Source organism: Ctenocephalides felis, unplaced genomic scaffold, assembly GCF_003426905.1.
Source record: "Ctenocephalides felis isolate EL2017-DRISC unplaced genomic scaffold, ASM342690v1 CF-g0.4_SCAFFOLD_03572, whole genome shotgun sequence".
Taxonomy (NCBI): Eukaryota; Metazoa; Arthropoda; class Insecta; order Siphonaptera; family Pulicidae; genus Ctenocephalides; species Ctenocephalides felis.
Genome location: NW_020539726.1, coordinates 9,895,566 through 9,913,040, shown reverse-complemented (window position 1 = coordinate 9,913,040; position 17,475 = coordinate 9,895,566). Strand labels below are relative to the sequence as shown.

Below are 17,475 nucleotides of genomic sequence, written 5' to 3'. Positions count from 1 at the left end.
AGAAGTGTTTATTAGTTCTTGGCGAAGGCAGGCCCAGCCATTTCGAAAATACGGAGCTAAATGTGCAAAAATGGCAGTTTTTGAGAGAACTAAGCGTCCGATTTAAATGATTTAAAGAACTTTCTGCTTGTCTTAACAAAATAATTGATTTTGAAAAAAAAATTGTTTCAACTTTTTTTTGTATATCGAAAATAATACAGGTTTTATTTTTAATTCTGACTATAGTTCTAATATACTTTAAACAAATAATTTCAACTTTGCAATTCAGTTTATATAATTCTTATATATATATATTAGACAATGTTAAAATATTTGTAATAATCTATTTGAGAACATTCAGTAAGGGAAGTTCCAGCAATTTGCTTTAAGGTACGATGCCATACACCCCACTAGTTAATATTAGTATCTCAATCATTTCAAGATATAATATTATTAATTTGAATATTAGCATAAAGTCAATTTTAAAGTAACTATAGCTGCTTTTTGCGATATATACCATTTAATTTCTACTTCATACTAGAATGTGCGTGCTTTTTTATTATCTTGTTTTTACTTCAACACTTAATATAATTGTATCAACTTACTGTGTTTTACTATAGATACATTAATTTCGTATATGTGGGCAATCCACTACTTATTAGACATGTGATATTTCTAAACTTAATACATTATCCATTCAATTATTTTACGAATATAGTTTCATATTTGTCGTCTACATAATTATATATTATAAAATTTATTCTGAAAGTGAATGAATTATGATTAGTTGCAGTGACTTCTACAAAAAAAATCTAACTGATTAGTAACTTTAGTAGATTTAAGCCGAAGATCTGCTATTAACTGTTGGTTTAAGACGGAAGCTAGACTAGCCGTGATACTAGGCCAAGCTGTTAATAGTTTCAGCGAGCAAATTCTACTACCGGCGAACAGTATGAATTTAGCTATTATAACGAGGAGACACATTTAAAACGAAAAATACAATTCCTTTGACGAACGTTTAAAATTAGAATTGTGATGTGAGATTCAAAATTTGTTAAGTGAATTAAAGTGTGTTTGTGTTAATTTTTTTGATAACATAAATGATCTTATGTTATAAATGCTTTTCTAAAGATCTTTAGATCTTTGTTTCGTTTCCAAGAACTAGTGATTAAAATCTCGTGAAATTAAGGTATGAAAAACACATTTTCCAATATTTATAGATAATTTATTATGACAACAATTTTTACTTCTAATACATATTTTTTTTTATTGCGTTTAGTAATTCTTTTTACTATTTATAAATAGACTGGGACAATTCCCATAAATGTAATTGGGTTTATATTGAAACACACTTTGTAATTTAATAATTTATTTCACTTATTAGTAAGATTTCATAATATTATTTTTGTTTAATTATGACTGGTTTCGCGAGTCGGGCGGTTAATTATAATAACAAACTTAAAAGAATTGTGACTGCTTTCGCTCGTCAAGCGGGTACTTTTTATGTGCTTTCTTGGTGACGCTTAAACTTGTACTACTTAAAATTATACCTGATATTTGGGTAAATATTTTTATTGCCCTGTATGAAGCGAACAGCTTTCTGCTTGTGCGTTGTTGCAGTTTTGAACATTGGAGCAGCAATTCGCTCCATAGACTATATAAATTATTCAAAGCTATACAAGGTAAAGCGGGGCTTAAAAGTCGGCGGTTAAAAAGGTCCACCGCCGAAATCTGAAATTTACAACAATATTTGAAAGTAGAGGGAAAACCATATATAACCATTCATCACCTTTATTCTTGCGACGTCGATGTAGGCAGATAAACGGCAATATTTGCAAAGCCAAGTGTTGTGAGCACTGTTGCTTGGTTTAAAAGACGAAATTATTAAATGTTTTCAAATAGATTATTATAAATACTGTAACATGGTCGAATATTTATAAGAACTATATAAATTGAATTGTAAAGTTGAAATTGTTTGTTTAAAGTATATTAGAACTTTAGTTATAATTAAAATTGAAAATCTGAATTATTTTCGATATACAGAAAAAAATTTGAAAAAAATACTGGAAAAAAAATTTTTTTTTGAAAAACAAAATAAAACAAACATTTTTTTTGACACAAAAGCAATTATTTTGTTAAAACAAGCAGAAAGTTCTTTGAATCATTCAAATCGGACGCATAGTTCTCCCAAAAACTGCAATTTTTTGCACATTTAACTCCTTATCTTCAAAATGGTTGGACCTGCCTTTAAATGTTTTTTAGATAATCCAAATCGGATGCTCAGTTCTCTCAAAATCTCGACTTCTATTTTCGGCACACTTTCCACCAAATTTCCGAAACGGCTGGGTCTGTCTTTACCAAAAACTAATCAGCACATCACCCTACAATAGGAATCGAATGTTTTTTGAACCATTCAAATCGGTTGATCCGTGCGCCCGAAAACGTTGACGAAAATTTTTATCCATACATACACACACATCCATTTTTTCTGAGGTATGCCAAACGATTACAATAACTTACCCTACGGGAAGTTAATAAATAGTTATTCCAACTCTGTTGATGAATATTTATGAGAAAATATTTCATCTAGGTTATATACAGTTTGTACATGGTTGTAAACAATATGCTCATAAAATTTATATTTTGCACTGGTTGAATATTGTAGCTATTATTTCGTATAATACTTTATAATTAAAATTAGACATTGGATCTGTTTGCCCCCTGGTAGTCGCATTTTACCCCGCCTATTTATTTGTCAACCGGGTGACAAATTTGTGGAAAGCAGGAAAAAAACAAATTTCTACGATGACGAATTTAATAAGAGTTTTACCAAACATATTCAGATAGCTGTTTGTTTGTTATGTGTTATTTGTTGTAGTTTGGTTTTTGCAATTTAATTGCTCAAATTCATATTGGACCTTTGTGCCTCGCCCTACCCTATTGTTTGTTTGTGAATGCAATATATATCAATTTCAATTTATTTTTAGTCAACTTTAGACAGTTTAGTAATATTTCATTACAGATATTTATATTTTTTTACATATTTTTCAATGGCGTTTTTACAGCAGGAATAACTATTATATTAGAGTCAAGCTAACCATTTGACAAATTTGTCTATCACGTTTTTTTTTATTAACGTTTAAATAATTTTAAAGATAAAGTTAAGTGTTTTTTAACTAAGTTATGAGGATCAGTAAGTGTAAATAATCTGGCGAGCACTTGTTGATTATATGCCAAGCCTTTGGTAGTATTTCAACTCTGATTTACTGCTAAACTGACGACTGAGTTGATATACGATGCCACGGTCTTCTAAGTGTTTTGGCTGAAGACGAAGATTATTAACCGAAAGCTAATAAAACTGAATTATCTCACAAACATATGCTTTATCTGTGAGAGGAAATAATTGGAGTAAATAATTTTTTGCTTATTGAAGATATCTTTTGTGCTCAATAATTAATTATACTATATAACGGCAGGTAAATACTAATAAATAACACTCTTAAATTAGAGTAATAAAAATAAATAGAACTGAATAAAATTATTCAAAGTTGCACTACAAATTAGTTTTTGAAATACATTGATAACCAAGCAATAAAGTTTGAGAAATTAATGTGGGTGGAATCTACGAGCAATATACAATTGGTCAAATTTGAAGCCGATATCGGCTGGATATAAAAATTGAACATTTTTTAGATTGAGCCCATATCATTATACTAATATTGGTCTATATCGATAATTCCATGTAATTGATTAATCCTGACCACAGATATATCTGGCCATTTGGATCAATTATTGCCTACAAATTGTTGAATATTGGTCAGGTAATCTGCCACTAGACGGGGAGATGTATATAAAGATAAAGGATGTCCTAGACATTGACATCAAGCAGAATCAATGTGATAGCATTGACCTCAATAAAAAAAATTCAAGTTGTTTGAAAATTATGAGTTTTAAGTGCAACTTTGAGCTTTGGTGAATCATTACCATTTTTGGTTATTGTGGTTAACTTTTATTAATTTTGTTTATGTAAAATTTAGAAGTTTAGAACCATAACATTTTTAGTATCACAGTAATTACAATTTGCCCTATGTTTTCAAGTATCAAAATTTTTTGTTGTTGTGTATTAAAACTGTAAATTTAAGATTTTTCTATTGACTTTGGAGAACCTTCTTAAAAATGTATAAAATGTGTAGGAAAGTTTTATCAAAAGTTGGCGCAGAATTGTAAAATGGTAGAATAATTGATAGTTTTAGTTAAAAAATAAAAACCTGAACATGACATGATTTATACTCTAATATAGTCAAATTCAGTTCTTTTCATCGTAATTACTTTTTCTGACACTTGCTAAAACTTCTAATCAATTACTTTCGGTGTCTTATTTTGTTGTGAGCATAATTCAATATGATCAGTAAATTTTATTCTCTTTATTACTTTTTAGTGAGATTTATTAAATTAAATTTCACTGCAAGCAATTTTAAATCTCAATTTTCTCATAATAATTCCAACTATTTGTCCATTCGATATGTAGTATCATTCTATTTTTCATGACAATGAAGCTTATAATATACAGTCAAGTTTTTGCGTTTTATTCTGCTGTAATGAATGTTTGAAATAAAATACTAATAAAAGAAAAAGAAATGAGTATATACTAATAAAATGTTTTTAACAACGATAAGAAACTATGTGCTTAAAAAGCTGTGTTTGCTATTGTACATCCCAATTAATCGTGTTATTTGCGATAGAGCAACCCAGCGGTCAACCACTGATTTTTATATGTGTAGGACGATGTATATGAAAAATGTATTTCTAACATTGTTGGCGTACATATTAGAATATTCGAGTTGAAATATTGATTAGGAAACCATAGAAATATAAACAAAATTTGTACTTATTACTAAAATCTCTATAAATTATCTAAAAATTGTATGTGCAGATATATCTAATGGTTATTTTTGACCGCCGAATGGCATCTATTTTACCCATTTCATTGGATTTCCGAATTAGCTGGACTTTCCACAAATTTAATCATTTTTTTGTTTTGCCATTCAAATCGGACACTTAAAATCTGCATAAATATTATTCTCCGTATTTCAAAACGGCTGGATCTGCTTTTACCAAAAATTAATCAACACGTCTGCCCATTAATATTAAATGAATATTTTGAATTATTCAAATCGGTTGATCTGTGTTCCGGAAATCGTAGAGTAGATAAAAATTTGTAAACGCACACACCCACATATATCAATTTTTCTAAGGTATGTCAAAATGTTTAGAGCCCCCTGAAACTAGATATATAAAAATTTTCGTTTTCAATTTTTGTGCGATTGCTTTAACTTACCCTGCGGGAAATTAATTATATTTGAGATCTATAACCTTCGGTGGAATTTTCATATACATTTTGATATCAAGCTCAATATCAAGGTCGGAATAATTTTATTTAAATGAGTGAATTTTTGCATATTAATTTACGAGCTAAAATGTCATTTATGAGCCCAATCATCAGCTTATTGCAGTTTTACTAAAGAACTCATCATTAAAATATGACATCAACATGTCAATATACAAGCTAGTTTTCGTGTGACTCATTTGTATATGTGTTTATTTAGGCAACAAACGATATACAGAAATAGTGACACATTTAAACAAAGTTATTTCTGTGGTTACAACCTACCGGATTTTCCTCACGTTCATCGCCAAAGGCAATGGAATTTAGATAGTTATTTACTGAAGGCGCTATTTTTACTTATAAATTCTAATTACTAAACAGAAGAATAAATTTATTATTTTGTTAACTTTGTTATATATATATATATATATATATATATATATATATAATAAGTGTAGAGTAAAGCAGGACCTAAGGGTCTGCGGGTAGAAAGGTCCACCACCGATATATCAAAAATAAGTAAACTTAGAATTTTTTAACAACAATATTTGAAATTGGCGATAGACGGCAATGTTGTTAGTTTTTCGGTGTGTGAGCACTCTTGTTTAGTTTTCAAGATCTTAATATTATTTTAAAGAATACGTTATTTTTGATATTTATTTGTCTTATAAGATGTATTGTTGATTATGAGTTATTTTAAACAGTTTTTTTATATAACCTATATAAAAGCTTACAAGTGGTGCATGGCATCGTGCTTTAAGGCAAATTGCTGGAACTTTCCGTACCACAATTAAATATTCGAGCAAAAAAATAATAATATACAAATTTTGATTAATGTTTAATAACAATTGATTTAAATGTTTTCCCAAAATGTTCAGATTTCAATGTTTTCATTTTCGATTTTTTTACGATTACTATAACTTACCCAACAAGAAGTTAATAATATATAAAAATATAAATTTAGTCAAAAGAAGTAATTTTACAAGATTTTTATTCCACTTCTGCTGCTGATTATTTCTGAAGAAATACCAGATCAAGCTTGTGTACATTGTTATCTCTGCAAAAAAACGTAGGTACCCATGAAATTTTTATCCTGCATTGGTTGATTAACGTATATAGCTTTATTACGTAAAATTTATTTAAAATAAAAATAGAATATTGGACCAATAGTCGCGTATATGGTAATAAGGAACAGATTATACATTTTTGAATAACAGCAAAAACACATTTCTATAATGATAAATTTGTTGGGAGTTTTACTGAACATAATTAGATAGTTGCGATAGTTGTTAGTTTCATATATGCTATTTGTGATGTTATATTTGGTTTTCACAATATAATTGCTCAAAATCAAATTGGATTTTTGTGCCCCGCAAATAAATATTTAACATAGTTTAAAAATACATAAACATTTGTAATAACTCACAACACAAACGTAGTTTTTTATTTTTGTCACTATAAAAATGTTGGCACTGACCGATGAAAATACATCATGTTACGATTCTTGACAGAAGAATTAGAAAATGGAGCAAATTTTTGTTCTGAAATAAAATAGGAAATAAAAAGATCCATATGGCATAAATATGATCGATATCGTATTAATATTATTCCCTTAAATAAGTGCGGTAAACGTTTTCAAAATTTTAAAAAGTTTTTAACAAGTTTTTGTAAGTTTTTTATGTTATAGAGAAGAGATAAAGTATCTTAAATTTTTCAACGAGATATTTATAATTAAAAACATTCGAATTATTTCAAACTTGAAATTCAAAATTTAATTTATAATTTTGAATTGTGTATCACTACTTTTTCACGTTATAGAGAAGAGATAATTTATCTTAAATTTTTTAACGAGATATTTGATAATTGTAAACATTCGAATCATTTCAAACTTGAAATTCAAAATTTAGTTTACAATTTTGTACCGTGTAAGAGTGTACTAATATTATTGATTAAAATTTATTAATTATTGCATGGCTTGCATCAATGAAATAACAATGAATATTTTATAGTTGATGAAGATAATTTATTAGTTTCGTGGACACAGATGAAACCGTTAGTTTTCAAAAATGTTTGTAATATTTAAAAAAAGAGCTCAATACTTTCTAATAAACATAATATTACACTGCAATATATTTGAAGTTAAAATACATGTACCATTTTTTATCAATTTACTCTTTATATGAAAATCCTACAGAAAATACTGACGAAGTGTAAAAAAAATTGAACAAATATTAAACAACTCTGTAGAGTAAAAAACATGATAGTATTGGAATATCTATAATTTTACCTAATTCCCTACTCATAAATTAGTCTGTAATTCAATAGATAAACATCAATGTTTAGATCTTACGAGAATATAGGTATTCAATTCAAAAGATTTAAACAGCGCATTGAAATAATATTTATAAAAAAACGATCTGTTTCTAGTATTGAATAAGAAACTATGATTTTAATTTAGAATATCTAACATTACCCAGCAGTACTGAAATAACACATTTAAAAGAAAATAGATCACAAAGTTTTCGTATTAGTTAATGACCTTTGTAGTAGTATTCAAACATGATTTTGTTGGCAATCCGTTACGTAAACACAACAAAGCATATGTGATGTAAGATATAAAAAATAAATGTAAGATTTGATATTAATACTAAATTAATAGGATTTGGAGATATTTTTAATAATATATAAAAATATGGGATTGAATATTAATTTCTTTACCTTACAAATAAATTATCACATTATGAATAGTATATTTAATAATGATTAAAACATTTCAAAAAAACGCTTTTTGACACAAATTTTGACATTCTTTCAAAATTCATTACCATTATGACCATAATATCTATCAACATAAGAAGTTTCATCAAGAAAGAAAATTCCAACAATTAATTACTAAGAAATGGCGCGGCCGATCGGCGTCCGAAACTAATCAGCACGTTTCTAAAATAATATCTTCCGAATAGTTTTTGACTTTTTGAAATCCCTTCAGAATTTTTGGCTAAAACGTGCACAATTTTTTTCACTTTTCAGCTAATTACAAAGAAACGGCTCGGCCGATTGTCGCACAAAACTAAGAAACGATGGTTAATAACAGTAAACAACAATAAGAAACAATGGCTACATTGAATGGCTTTCAAATTTTTGAAATCGGTCCAGCCGTTTTTCAGAAAACGTCGACGAAAGGTCAAAAATCGGCTTACATACACAAAACACACACACATACTGTTTCCAAATTTGGTCTCATTTGATTCAGAATGGCTTGAAACGACGAAAAAATAAAATTACAATCGTATTATGGTTTGTTAACTATATTTCCTGAAATAAACAATTAAGGAAAATTTGTTTTTAAGGAAAATTAGTTTTTATATTGTAAAAATTTTTTTCTCATTTTCCAAATTCTGGCGCCCCAGAAAATTTGCCGCCCTGAGCACTAGCTCCGACTGAACCTGCTGCAAATCCAGCACTGCATATAATGCATTAATGCGCTTAAAGTATTTTTTATGATCGTGGAAATTGACTAAAATAATATTAATTCTCAAGCCAGTGAAAAAACTTTATCCTGGGGAAGGTAATAAAAATATTTGTAACAATGACCTAAACATATTATGCATCTATATTTTTAATTTTCCGTAGGGTAGTTAATCTCCGCAACCATGTACCGATTTGGACAAAAAAAAATGATAGCCTGATGTAATTGAGCGAAACTGAGGCTACTTTTATTTATAAAACAAGTATCATTTGTTTGAATGATATCTGAATGCGTATCTCAAACTTTCTAGAATTTTCCAAATTGCTAAGAAAAAAGTTTTTAAAAAATATCAGTATTTTCAATTTTTTCTAATTTTTCAATAAATATTATAATTTTCAGAGCAGACAATTTTTCAATATTCAAATTTTTAAACGTTTTTAAAATTTTCAAAAAAATCAAAATTCTCAAATAGAATTTAATTTGTATTTCTTTATCTTTTAAAAAAAGGTAAATTACAGTACGGAAAGTTCCAGCAATTTGCCTTAAGGCACAAAATCATGCGCCCTTATAGTTTAATTAGTAACGTTGTATTTACAAAAAGTTGCATTTTTAATTTTTGAATTAACATCCATAAGAATAGAATCGTACGCCAAATATTGTATATATATTTCAATACAGCCAATACAAAAAAATGTAAAATCTTATTTGCTAAATTTCACGCGAAAGGAGTCGCAGGTAAATTAACTATCAGATATAAATTAAATGCAAACTCGTTTATTTAAAACATTTATTTCCTTCCTGTGGTGGTTATTCAGATCGATTTATATACAATAGAAACATCGTATTTCCATATGCGTTTAAATATTTATGATTATCGTATTTCAATGTGACGTCATTAATCCTGAACGAAAACACGGCCGGCGGCGTGATTGCTATTATATACGTAATAACCTCAAATAACAATTTTGTAAGTCGTAAACGAAATCCTACACATGCCGAATGTGATTATACACACACTATTACTTGAGAAAGAACAAAGTAAGCCAGCTCGCCAAAATATACAAACTGAAGACGAATCGTTTAGAATGGCGGCAGTGAGGTCGTACCAAAAATACTATTAATATCATAATGACAATATGTGCCACACAAACTGAAATACCTTACTCTGTTGACTGATGGAGATATATGAATTATTGAAAAATACGTTCTCATAAAGTAATTTATGTTATATATTCATTGACAATACTCTGATTCAAATCCACGATTGGAACAACATGGTCAAGCAGTAGATTTCCTTTTTCATTTGAAATTAGTGGTGTATGGCATCGTGCCTTAAGGCAAATTGCTGGAACTTCCTGTACCGTAACGAAATGTTCGAGGAATATTAAATGTTTTTAAATACATTTTTATAAATATTGTAACATTGTCGAATAATAATAAGAAATATATAAACTGAATTGCAAAGTCGAAATTATTTGTTTAAAGTATATTAGAAGTTTAGTCAGAATTAAAATTAACATCTGAATTATTTTCGAAATACAAAAAAAAATGTTTTGAGAAAAAAATTGAAACAAAAAATTTATTTCCAAAAGCAATTATTTTGTTAAAATAAGCAGAAAGTTTTTTGAATAATTCAATTCGGACGCTTAGTTCTCTCAAAAACTGCAATTTTTTGCACATTCAGCTCGGTATCTTCGAAATGGCTGGACCTACCTTTGCCAAAAACTAATCACCTGTTCTCCCAATCATTACGAAGTCAAAAAGACAAAAAATGTTGAAAAGTAATAAGTAGAGCTACCTAAGATCGTTTTTTTGACATTTGTGCGGTTTCTATCTAAAAACCTGAGAAAATTGCAACCACATGGCTTTTGTCAATATTTAGAACAAATTAGTATGGAAAGTTTTTCAAAACATAGCCTTGCTATAACATTTGTCTATTATGCGGCAGACTCGGTCCATTAATTTACTCATTTTTATACCTTTCATATAGAACACTTGTTACTTCTCAAAGCTTTTTGTTTCTAAACTTATGTTTCCAATGATTCCATTCGATTTTCTGATTTTGATCACCATTATCGTATCCTATTCACACTTCGATAATTATATTGACCACAGTTTACAATTCGGTTTCGGCTTTTGATGACCTCGTGGTTATCAGGTTACATTGCGATGGAGGCTCTTCTATATTCAATAAAAAAAAATCAACAGTGGTTTCGATTATATCATTGACAAGCCACTTATACGTAAATTAAACTGGATCAGTGACATGCAGAATCCTTGTCCTGATTTGGTTGGGCAGACCATCACCTTACCAAGTGCATATATGATAGCATAGGTGTAACATATGTATAAGTAAATTAATTCATATGTAGGTAAATATAGTATTAATTACTTTGTCAAATGAATTTGATACTTATCGACTAAGTTTCATATGAAGCGGCTATGATAGTCTGATATGATGTTGCAAGATTATACTAAGTCGTGATTGTGATGGTATATACAAGCAACTCTTCTTCAATATGCAATTCATTGAGAAAAAATAATTATTCCTCGTGTATCAGGTCATTAACCGCTTGAATACATAAGTTTTTTTTATTATTATTTTTGAACAGCAATCAGACCTAATAGTCCTATAAGCTTTTGTGCTAATTTTTGACTTAATACTAGTCTTGTTTGACAGGTGGCAACCCAAACAGTTGTCACATCTCTGTATGATAAATTATTATTACAATTTCTGTAATAGGGCGAGTATGGTGCAGCAATGCCGGGTGAGGGCTATTTTCACTTGGAAACATATTGTTATCTATATTTCCAAGTAAAAATCGTTGTCACTGTTGCCTGACAACAGGCTGCTCGAAGTGGGTATCGAACTCGGGACCTCAGAAACAAGTCCCATCGCTCTTAACCGCTTACCTACGAGCCCCAAATACATAAGTAAATAAAATTTTGTTGTTGGCAATAATAAAATATTTATATATACATACATTCATGAACACATAAATATAGACACATAGGGGTGAATTAGGCGCTATTTGCACTTTAATGAAGACAACTATGCAAAACCCATGCAGAACAATATTATGTATTAACATAAAAATGCCAGAATAGTGTTAACAGTTTTTAGAAAAATAAATAAGTAAAAGAGCAACCATGTAAATTTTCTTATCATATATTTGATATAATTATTTCGATTATATTTAATCGAAATAATTACATCACATATATGGTAAGAGAATTTACATGGTTGTTCTTGTACCGGCACCACTTATAATGGCAAAGGTTTTTTGTACTTTTGAATTCAAAGTTTCAACTAAGTTTAAATGAAATTTTGAATAACAGAAGAAAAATGTACAAACTTTGGAAACTAGTCCAATGAGTCATACTAGTAGAAAATAAAGAAATAATATTGTTATATTTTCATATATTAACAAATAATTTGGTTACATTATTTACGATAAACATCATAGACAAGGCCAGTTTAAAAATGACTACGTAATTTTTTTCTTGATACCGTTCATAGTTCCGGCAAAAAGTGAGTTTTAAAAAAGGGAAGGAATTGAAAATTGGTATATCGGATTTCTTCAAAAAGACCTTTAAATTGACATATAAATCGTTTAAATATCAGGGTGGTGACGATTCTGTATGGAAACGCGCCCATACCCTTTATGGAATCTCTCCATGAAAGGATACTTCAGTCTGATAAAAAATAGATGTGATAATGACGGATTAAAAAAGTAATTGAAAAAGTCCATTAAGCCAGGAATAATAATATGTTCAGGTATTTAGTAATACTGAAGATTATTAAGAATCATAGATAAAGATAGAAAAGAAATTTTAACAAAGTAAGGAGTGCAAAAACTATAAAGGCTTTTATTAAAATTATCTACTGAAAAGCAAAGGCTGCAAATATTGTCTAGATTACAGACGTTGCTGACATAATTTTTCGAGAAGACAGCACGTTTATCCTAGTAATTATTAATTGTGAAGATTATAACATATTTGGGTCATTCTTTCACAAACTGTACACCATCCAGACCTCGACATTTTAAAATTGTCTGAAATTTTTTTACAGATATTCTCCATAAAATCATTCGACACGTATTTCAGGATTTATCTGAAAAATATTTACGATTGAAATATAAATTTTTTGCTCAATTTCTATGAACATCATCTGCCAAAAATTAATTATCTCCAGTTGTGCTGATCGGATCAGTATTAATATTTTTTTATTATACTCATATTGAAGTGAACTTTGTAATATTTTTTTTTGTTTTTGAAATTTTCTTAACAATAACAACCTTTAAATATTTACAAAGGTTTTACATACCCTTTACCCAAATTGAAACGATTTGAGAAAAAAACATTGTTTTTCTTTCTCTGCAACAAAAATCATTTTACTATTTGATGGAAAATGATATTAAATATTTTCGAGCGCGAGTCGGGCTTTCCACGTCGGGGACCTCAAAGACTTGTACTCATTTGTCACTCATTGGAGTTCTTCTTAGGCATCGCTCTTAAAATTTGTCATTTTAGCTCATAGGAATCTTTATGTATTTCTGATTGTTAAATAAAACTGAGTTAAAAAAAAATGTCACTTTCAAATGCCAATCTTATTGTTTTTCGGTTGAAAAATATTTTATAATTTTGTTTCTAGCGGAAAATGAATATAGAGTCAAAATAAAATTAGGGGAGAGAGGCACTTAAAAATTCGCGGGTAAAAAGATCCACTGACAATATCTGAAAAACAAGTAAAGTTAGAAATTTTTTAACAACGATGTTTGAAAGTAGACGGATTGTTCAGTTAGATTAAACCCTATAAAATTCCAAACAATTCTAAAATGTGACATTTTATTTTTCCGAAAATCGGTACAACTTGTAAAAGAATGACCCATTTAATACTCAAACTGGCGCAATAATATAAAAAACGAGAAACTATATATTAAAATAAGCCTCCGTTAGATAAAAGTGCTAGGCAACTAAACGCGCGTAAGCTACTCTTTATTAAGAGTTTGAAAAATATAATCAAGTATCAAATGAATTTGAAATAAAAAAGTCATATTAATTTGAGACCGTACGCGATAAAATTGAAACGCAATATTGTAAGATTTTGTATATTATAGGGGATTTTTTTGCTGATTGTAGTAAAAATTATGCAATCATTAAAAAATCATCTGATTGTAATAAAGCAATAGCAAAAGATCAACTTTCCAAATGGCTAGAATTTTCCGAAAATTTAAATGCTAAGTTTAGATGAAAGATCATTACATTAGTGTGAAAAGTTTGCAAAAGCTCAAGTTAACGAAGACGCTGCAATTGTTTGTAAGATGCAATTATGTTTTAATTGTCTAAAATTCTCGCACGGAATGGCTTTAATAATCATAAGCGTTCAATTTGCAAAATGAGGCATTCGATATTGCACAAGACTGAAGAGAAGCCAAATATTCCAAAGCCTAGTACAAACAAAACAATGTCGCAATGTGAGAAGAAGCCTAAAATTTATACAAACTGTTTTACCCACAACACTATAGATATAGCATCAAATGATATGCCCATAACAGCATACGCTTTATTAGACAGTGGTTTACAATTTAATATAATTACAAATTGGCTAAAAAATTTAAAATTGATCACTAAGAGTGATAATTGCCTTAACAGTTAAATTAAACTGATTTTGATATAGAGTACCAAGAAAAAAGTAAAAATATGTTTGTTTGAACATGTTCTCATTATTGCTTTCAGAGAGATTAGATATTATTGCTTTTAAAGTTCATAGAACAGTTTCTTTGTTCAATTTAATGGCAACTGTCACTTGTCTACTATAGATAGATTTACTTTGTTTGTTATTTCGCAGTAAGTTAAATTAGTAGTTAAAATAAGTTAACATTAGTAGTTAAATACCAGTTAAATTTAACTTAACTAAGACAAAATACAAAAATGAAAAAAAAAAGATACAAGAAAAAAAATATTTTGCAAAGTTTCCCTGTTAACTTTGACGGTTGTTTGCATTATTTGATTTTATGACTAATCTATCGCATTCAAGGACAAAATTTAACAGTATTTCCACGTAGACAGATGTTCAAATTACCATTTAATTTACTCGGAGCAAATTGGTATATTAACAAAATTATTACTGATCAATAAAAGTGGCACAACCGTACCCAGTCTTTCCTGTATCGTTGATTATATTTTCCAGAGTACGGATTTTCCTTAAAGTATAAAGCAAAATCTAAAAAGCATCATATACTATTTAATGTTTTTATTAGTATTCCTCACGAATACCATTTTCTACATTTTATTATTCAAACTTGTGCTTCTATGCCTCCACGTCCTTGCTCATTTATATTCTTTCGTCCTAGTTTTTCTATTTTACGTTCGATGACATGGGCAGCAGGCTGCCTTTCATTTCACATCTGTTTCATTTTTTACTCACAGTCGTATCCAATAAACTTATTTCCTCTTCTATCATCTTTAATAGTGATTTTTTTGTAGAATAAGTTTATCTTTTTCATTCAGCACCAGCACCAGCACCGCGTTTCGAAACTCTTCAGGTTGATTTCAGTTGCCTCGTGTAGAGTTCGTATCTCTGATCCGTATAGAGCAGAGATTTAATTCACACACCAGAACGAGTCTCAATTTTTGGAATATTATTTTGGCACTGGCGATTCTTTCTTGATGAATTGGGCAGTTTATCACTATTCAAGTATGAGAACCCAAGGTGTAAAAATTAAATTTATTAAAATTATCAATCCACTATTGGCTTAAAAAGTACTAGTTCTTTGAATTCCATTTTTAAAACAGATATAAATAAATATAGGATATTTATATTGTGTAAATAATCGTAAGATATTTATAATGTGTAAATAATTGTAATGCAAATATGCATGAAAATAGCATGTATTATTTTTAAAGCCCATCAAGTCAAAATTAGTACTTAAAATAAACAAAGTAAACGCAGCTGCATTTCATGTATATTTGTCCTTGAAGCGAACAAAACAATAACTGTCTAATAAAAATAGCTATAAACATTCATTGGCTATCAAAATTTGCACAAAATTTGATTTTACGAAGGAATGACTCATAACAATTTGAGTAATCCATTATAGTAGAACTAGGTATGATTTAATTAACTTTTTTATTAAACAAGTACTAGTATTTACATACGTTAGCTCATAAAATTGTATTATGAACTTACAACTCGTTAGTTGAGGTTACTCATACTCTATTTGATGTATTTGATTATTAGAATGTCTCTAGGAGTAATAATTTTTAATTTGATGCAGCAATGCCCCGAAAGGCTATTTTCAATTAAAAATACTTTGCTGTTTTCTCTTTCAAGTGAAAACCGATGTCACTACTGCTTGACATCACGCTGTGTTTGACATTAGAATGTTTCAAGTATTTAAAATTATATACTGTTTAAACGTCCTGTTAATTTAACAGAACATTTTACAACTTATTAATCACAACTGAGAGTTCTACAAGCTGTTGTGATCACATTTCTTCTCAAAGTAGCTATTTTAGATGGCAACCCAATGGCTGTTATTTTGATGTATTTTTTATTAAAATGCAACCCAATGGTTATTCTTTACAATAGTGATGATGCAATTATATGGTAGTCCTTGACAATAGTGATGATATAAATATAATGAAGTCACGCCGTAATATAATTTTATGATATTATTTTTGCAGCGGTGATAAGGATATTTTGGAAAAATGGAAAGAATATTTTCACATAAAAAATTATTATGTTCTATTTTCAAGTGAAAACGAATATGACTACTGCAAGTTATTGATATAAGGTTAACCCAGACGCAAATTTAAACTAGTAATTATGAAAACATGGTATTGAAAAATACAAAAATCTTTTGTTTGCTTTCATGTTTATCGTTGAATTATTGTTGAACAGATGTAACTACATTTTTAAGTATATTTATATAAAAATAAATATAAGGATGTTTACAAAAAATCCTTTAAAATTCATTATTTTGAAATCATTGTAAACGACAAGAACTTTTGTTTTGTTTTGGTTTGAATAAATTTATAAAATTACTATAAATCATTTTTTATTACTCTAAAATAAATTTACTGAAGTTTAGAAGTAAAGTTTATGTACCCGCTACTATTGGGGGTACAGTAGCTCCTACAGAGCCAGATCAGGAATCAAACCATCGAGAAAAAATTCATGCGGCTGAACATCCTAAGATGAACGATAATACAGATGATACTGGGGGCTGTACCTATGGCGACTGTCTCATGGCAAGTTATGAAGTCATCAAGTAAAACTTCTAAGCGTAGGCGTACATCTTTAAACAATTCATTTAAAAATACATAAAGTGTCAAATAAACTTGATATATTAAATTCGAGAACGAAAACATCAAGTTTAATCGTCATTTTGCGTTTGGCAGAGTATAAGTGAAAATATTGCATTTTTATCTGTAGATATATCCGATTCCATGACAGTTTTTTGCAATATTATTATTATTTGCAACAAGCTTGACTGCAATGCAAGAGGTACCGAGATGGAATTGTGGCACCTTGTATAAAAATATTAAAATATTGTAACAAAAACTTGTATAATAAAGCAAACGAGTTATGATTAATATATACTAAATACATATACGCAGAATCACAGTTATATTT

General features: G+C 28.7%; 1 protein-coding gene across 1 annotated transcript in view; it reads left to right on the top strand.

Moving 5' to 3' along the window:
• LOC113388052 (GTP-binding protein rhoC-like) overlaps positions 1-17,114 on the top strand; it is a 28,987-nt gene extending 11,873 nt beyond the window's left edge. Inside the window, exon 7 of the mRNA XM_026625463.1 lies at positions 16,926-17,114. Within this exon, the coding sequence (XP_026481248.1) occupies positions 16,926-17,114 (189 nt within the window). The remainder of the gene's footprint in view (positions 1-16,925) is intronic.
• The last annotated feature ends 361 nt before the right edge of the window (positions 17,115-17,475 follow it).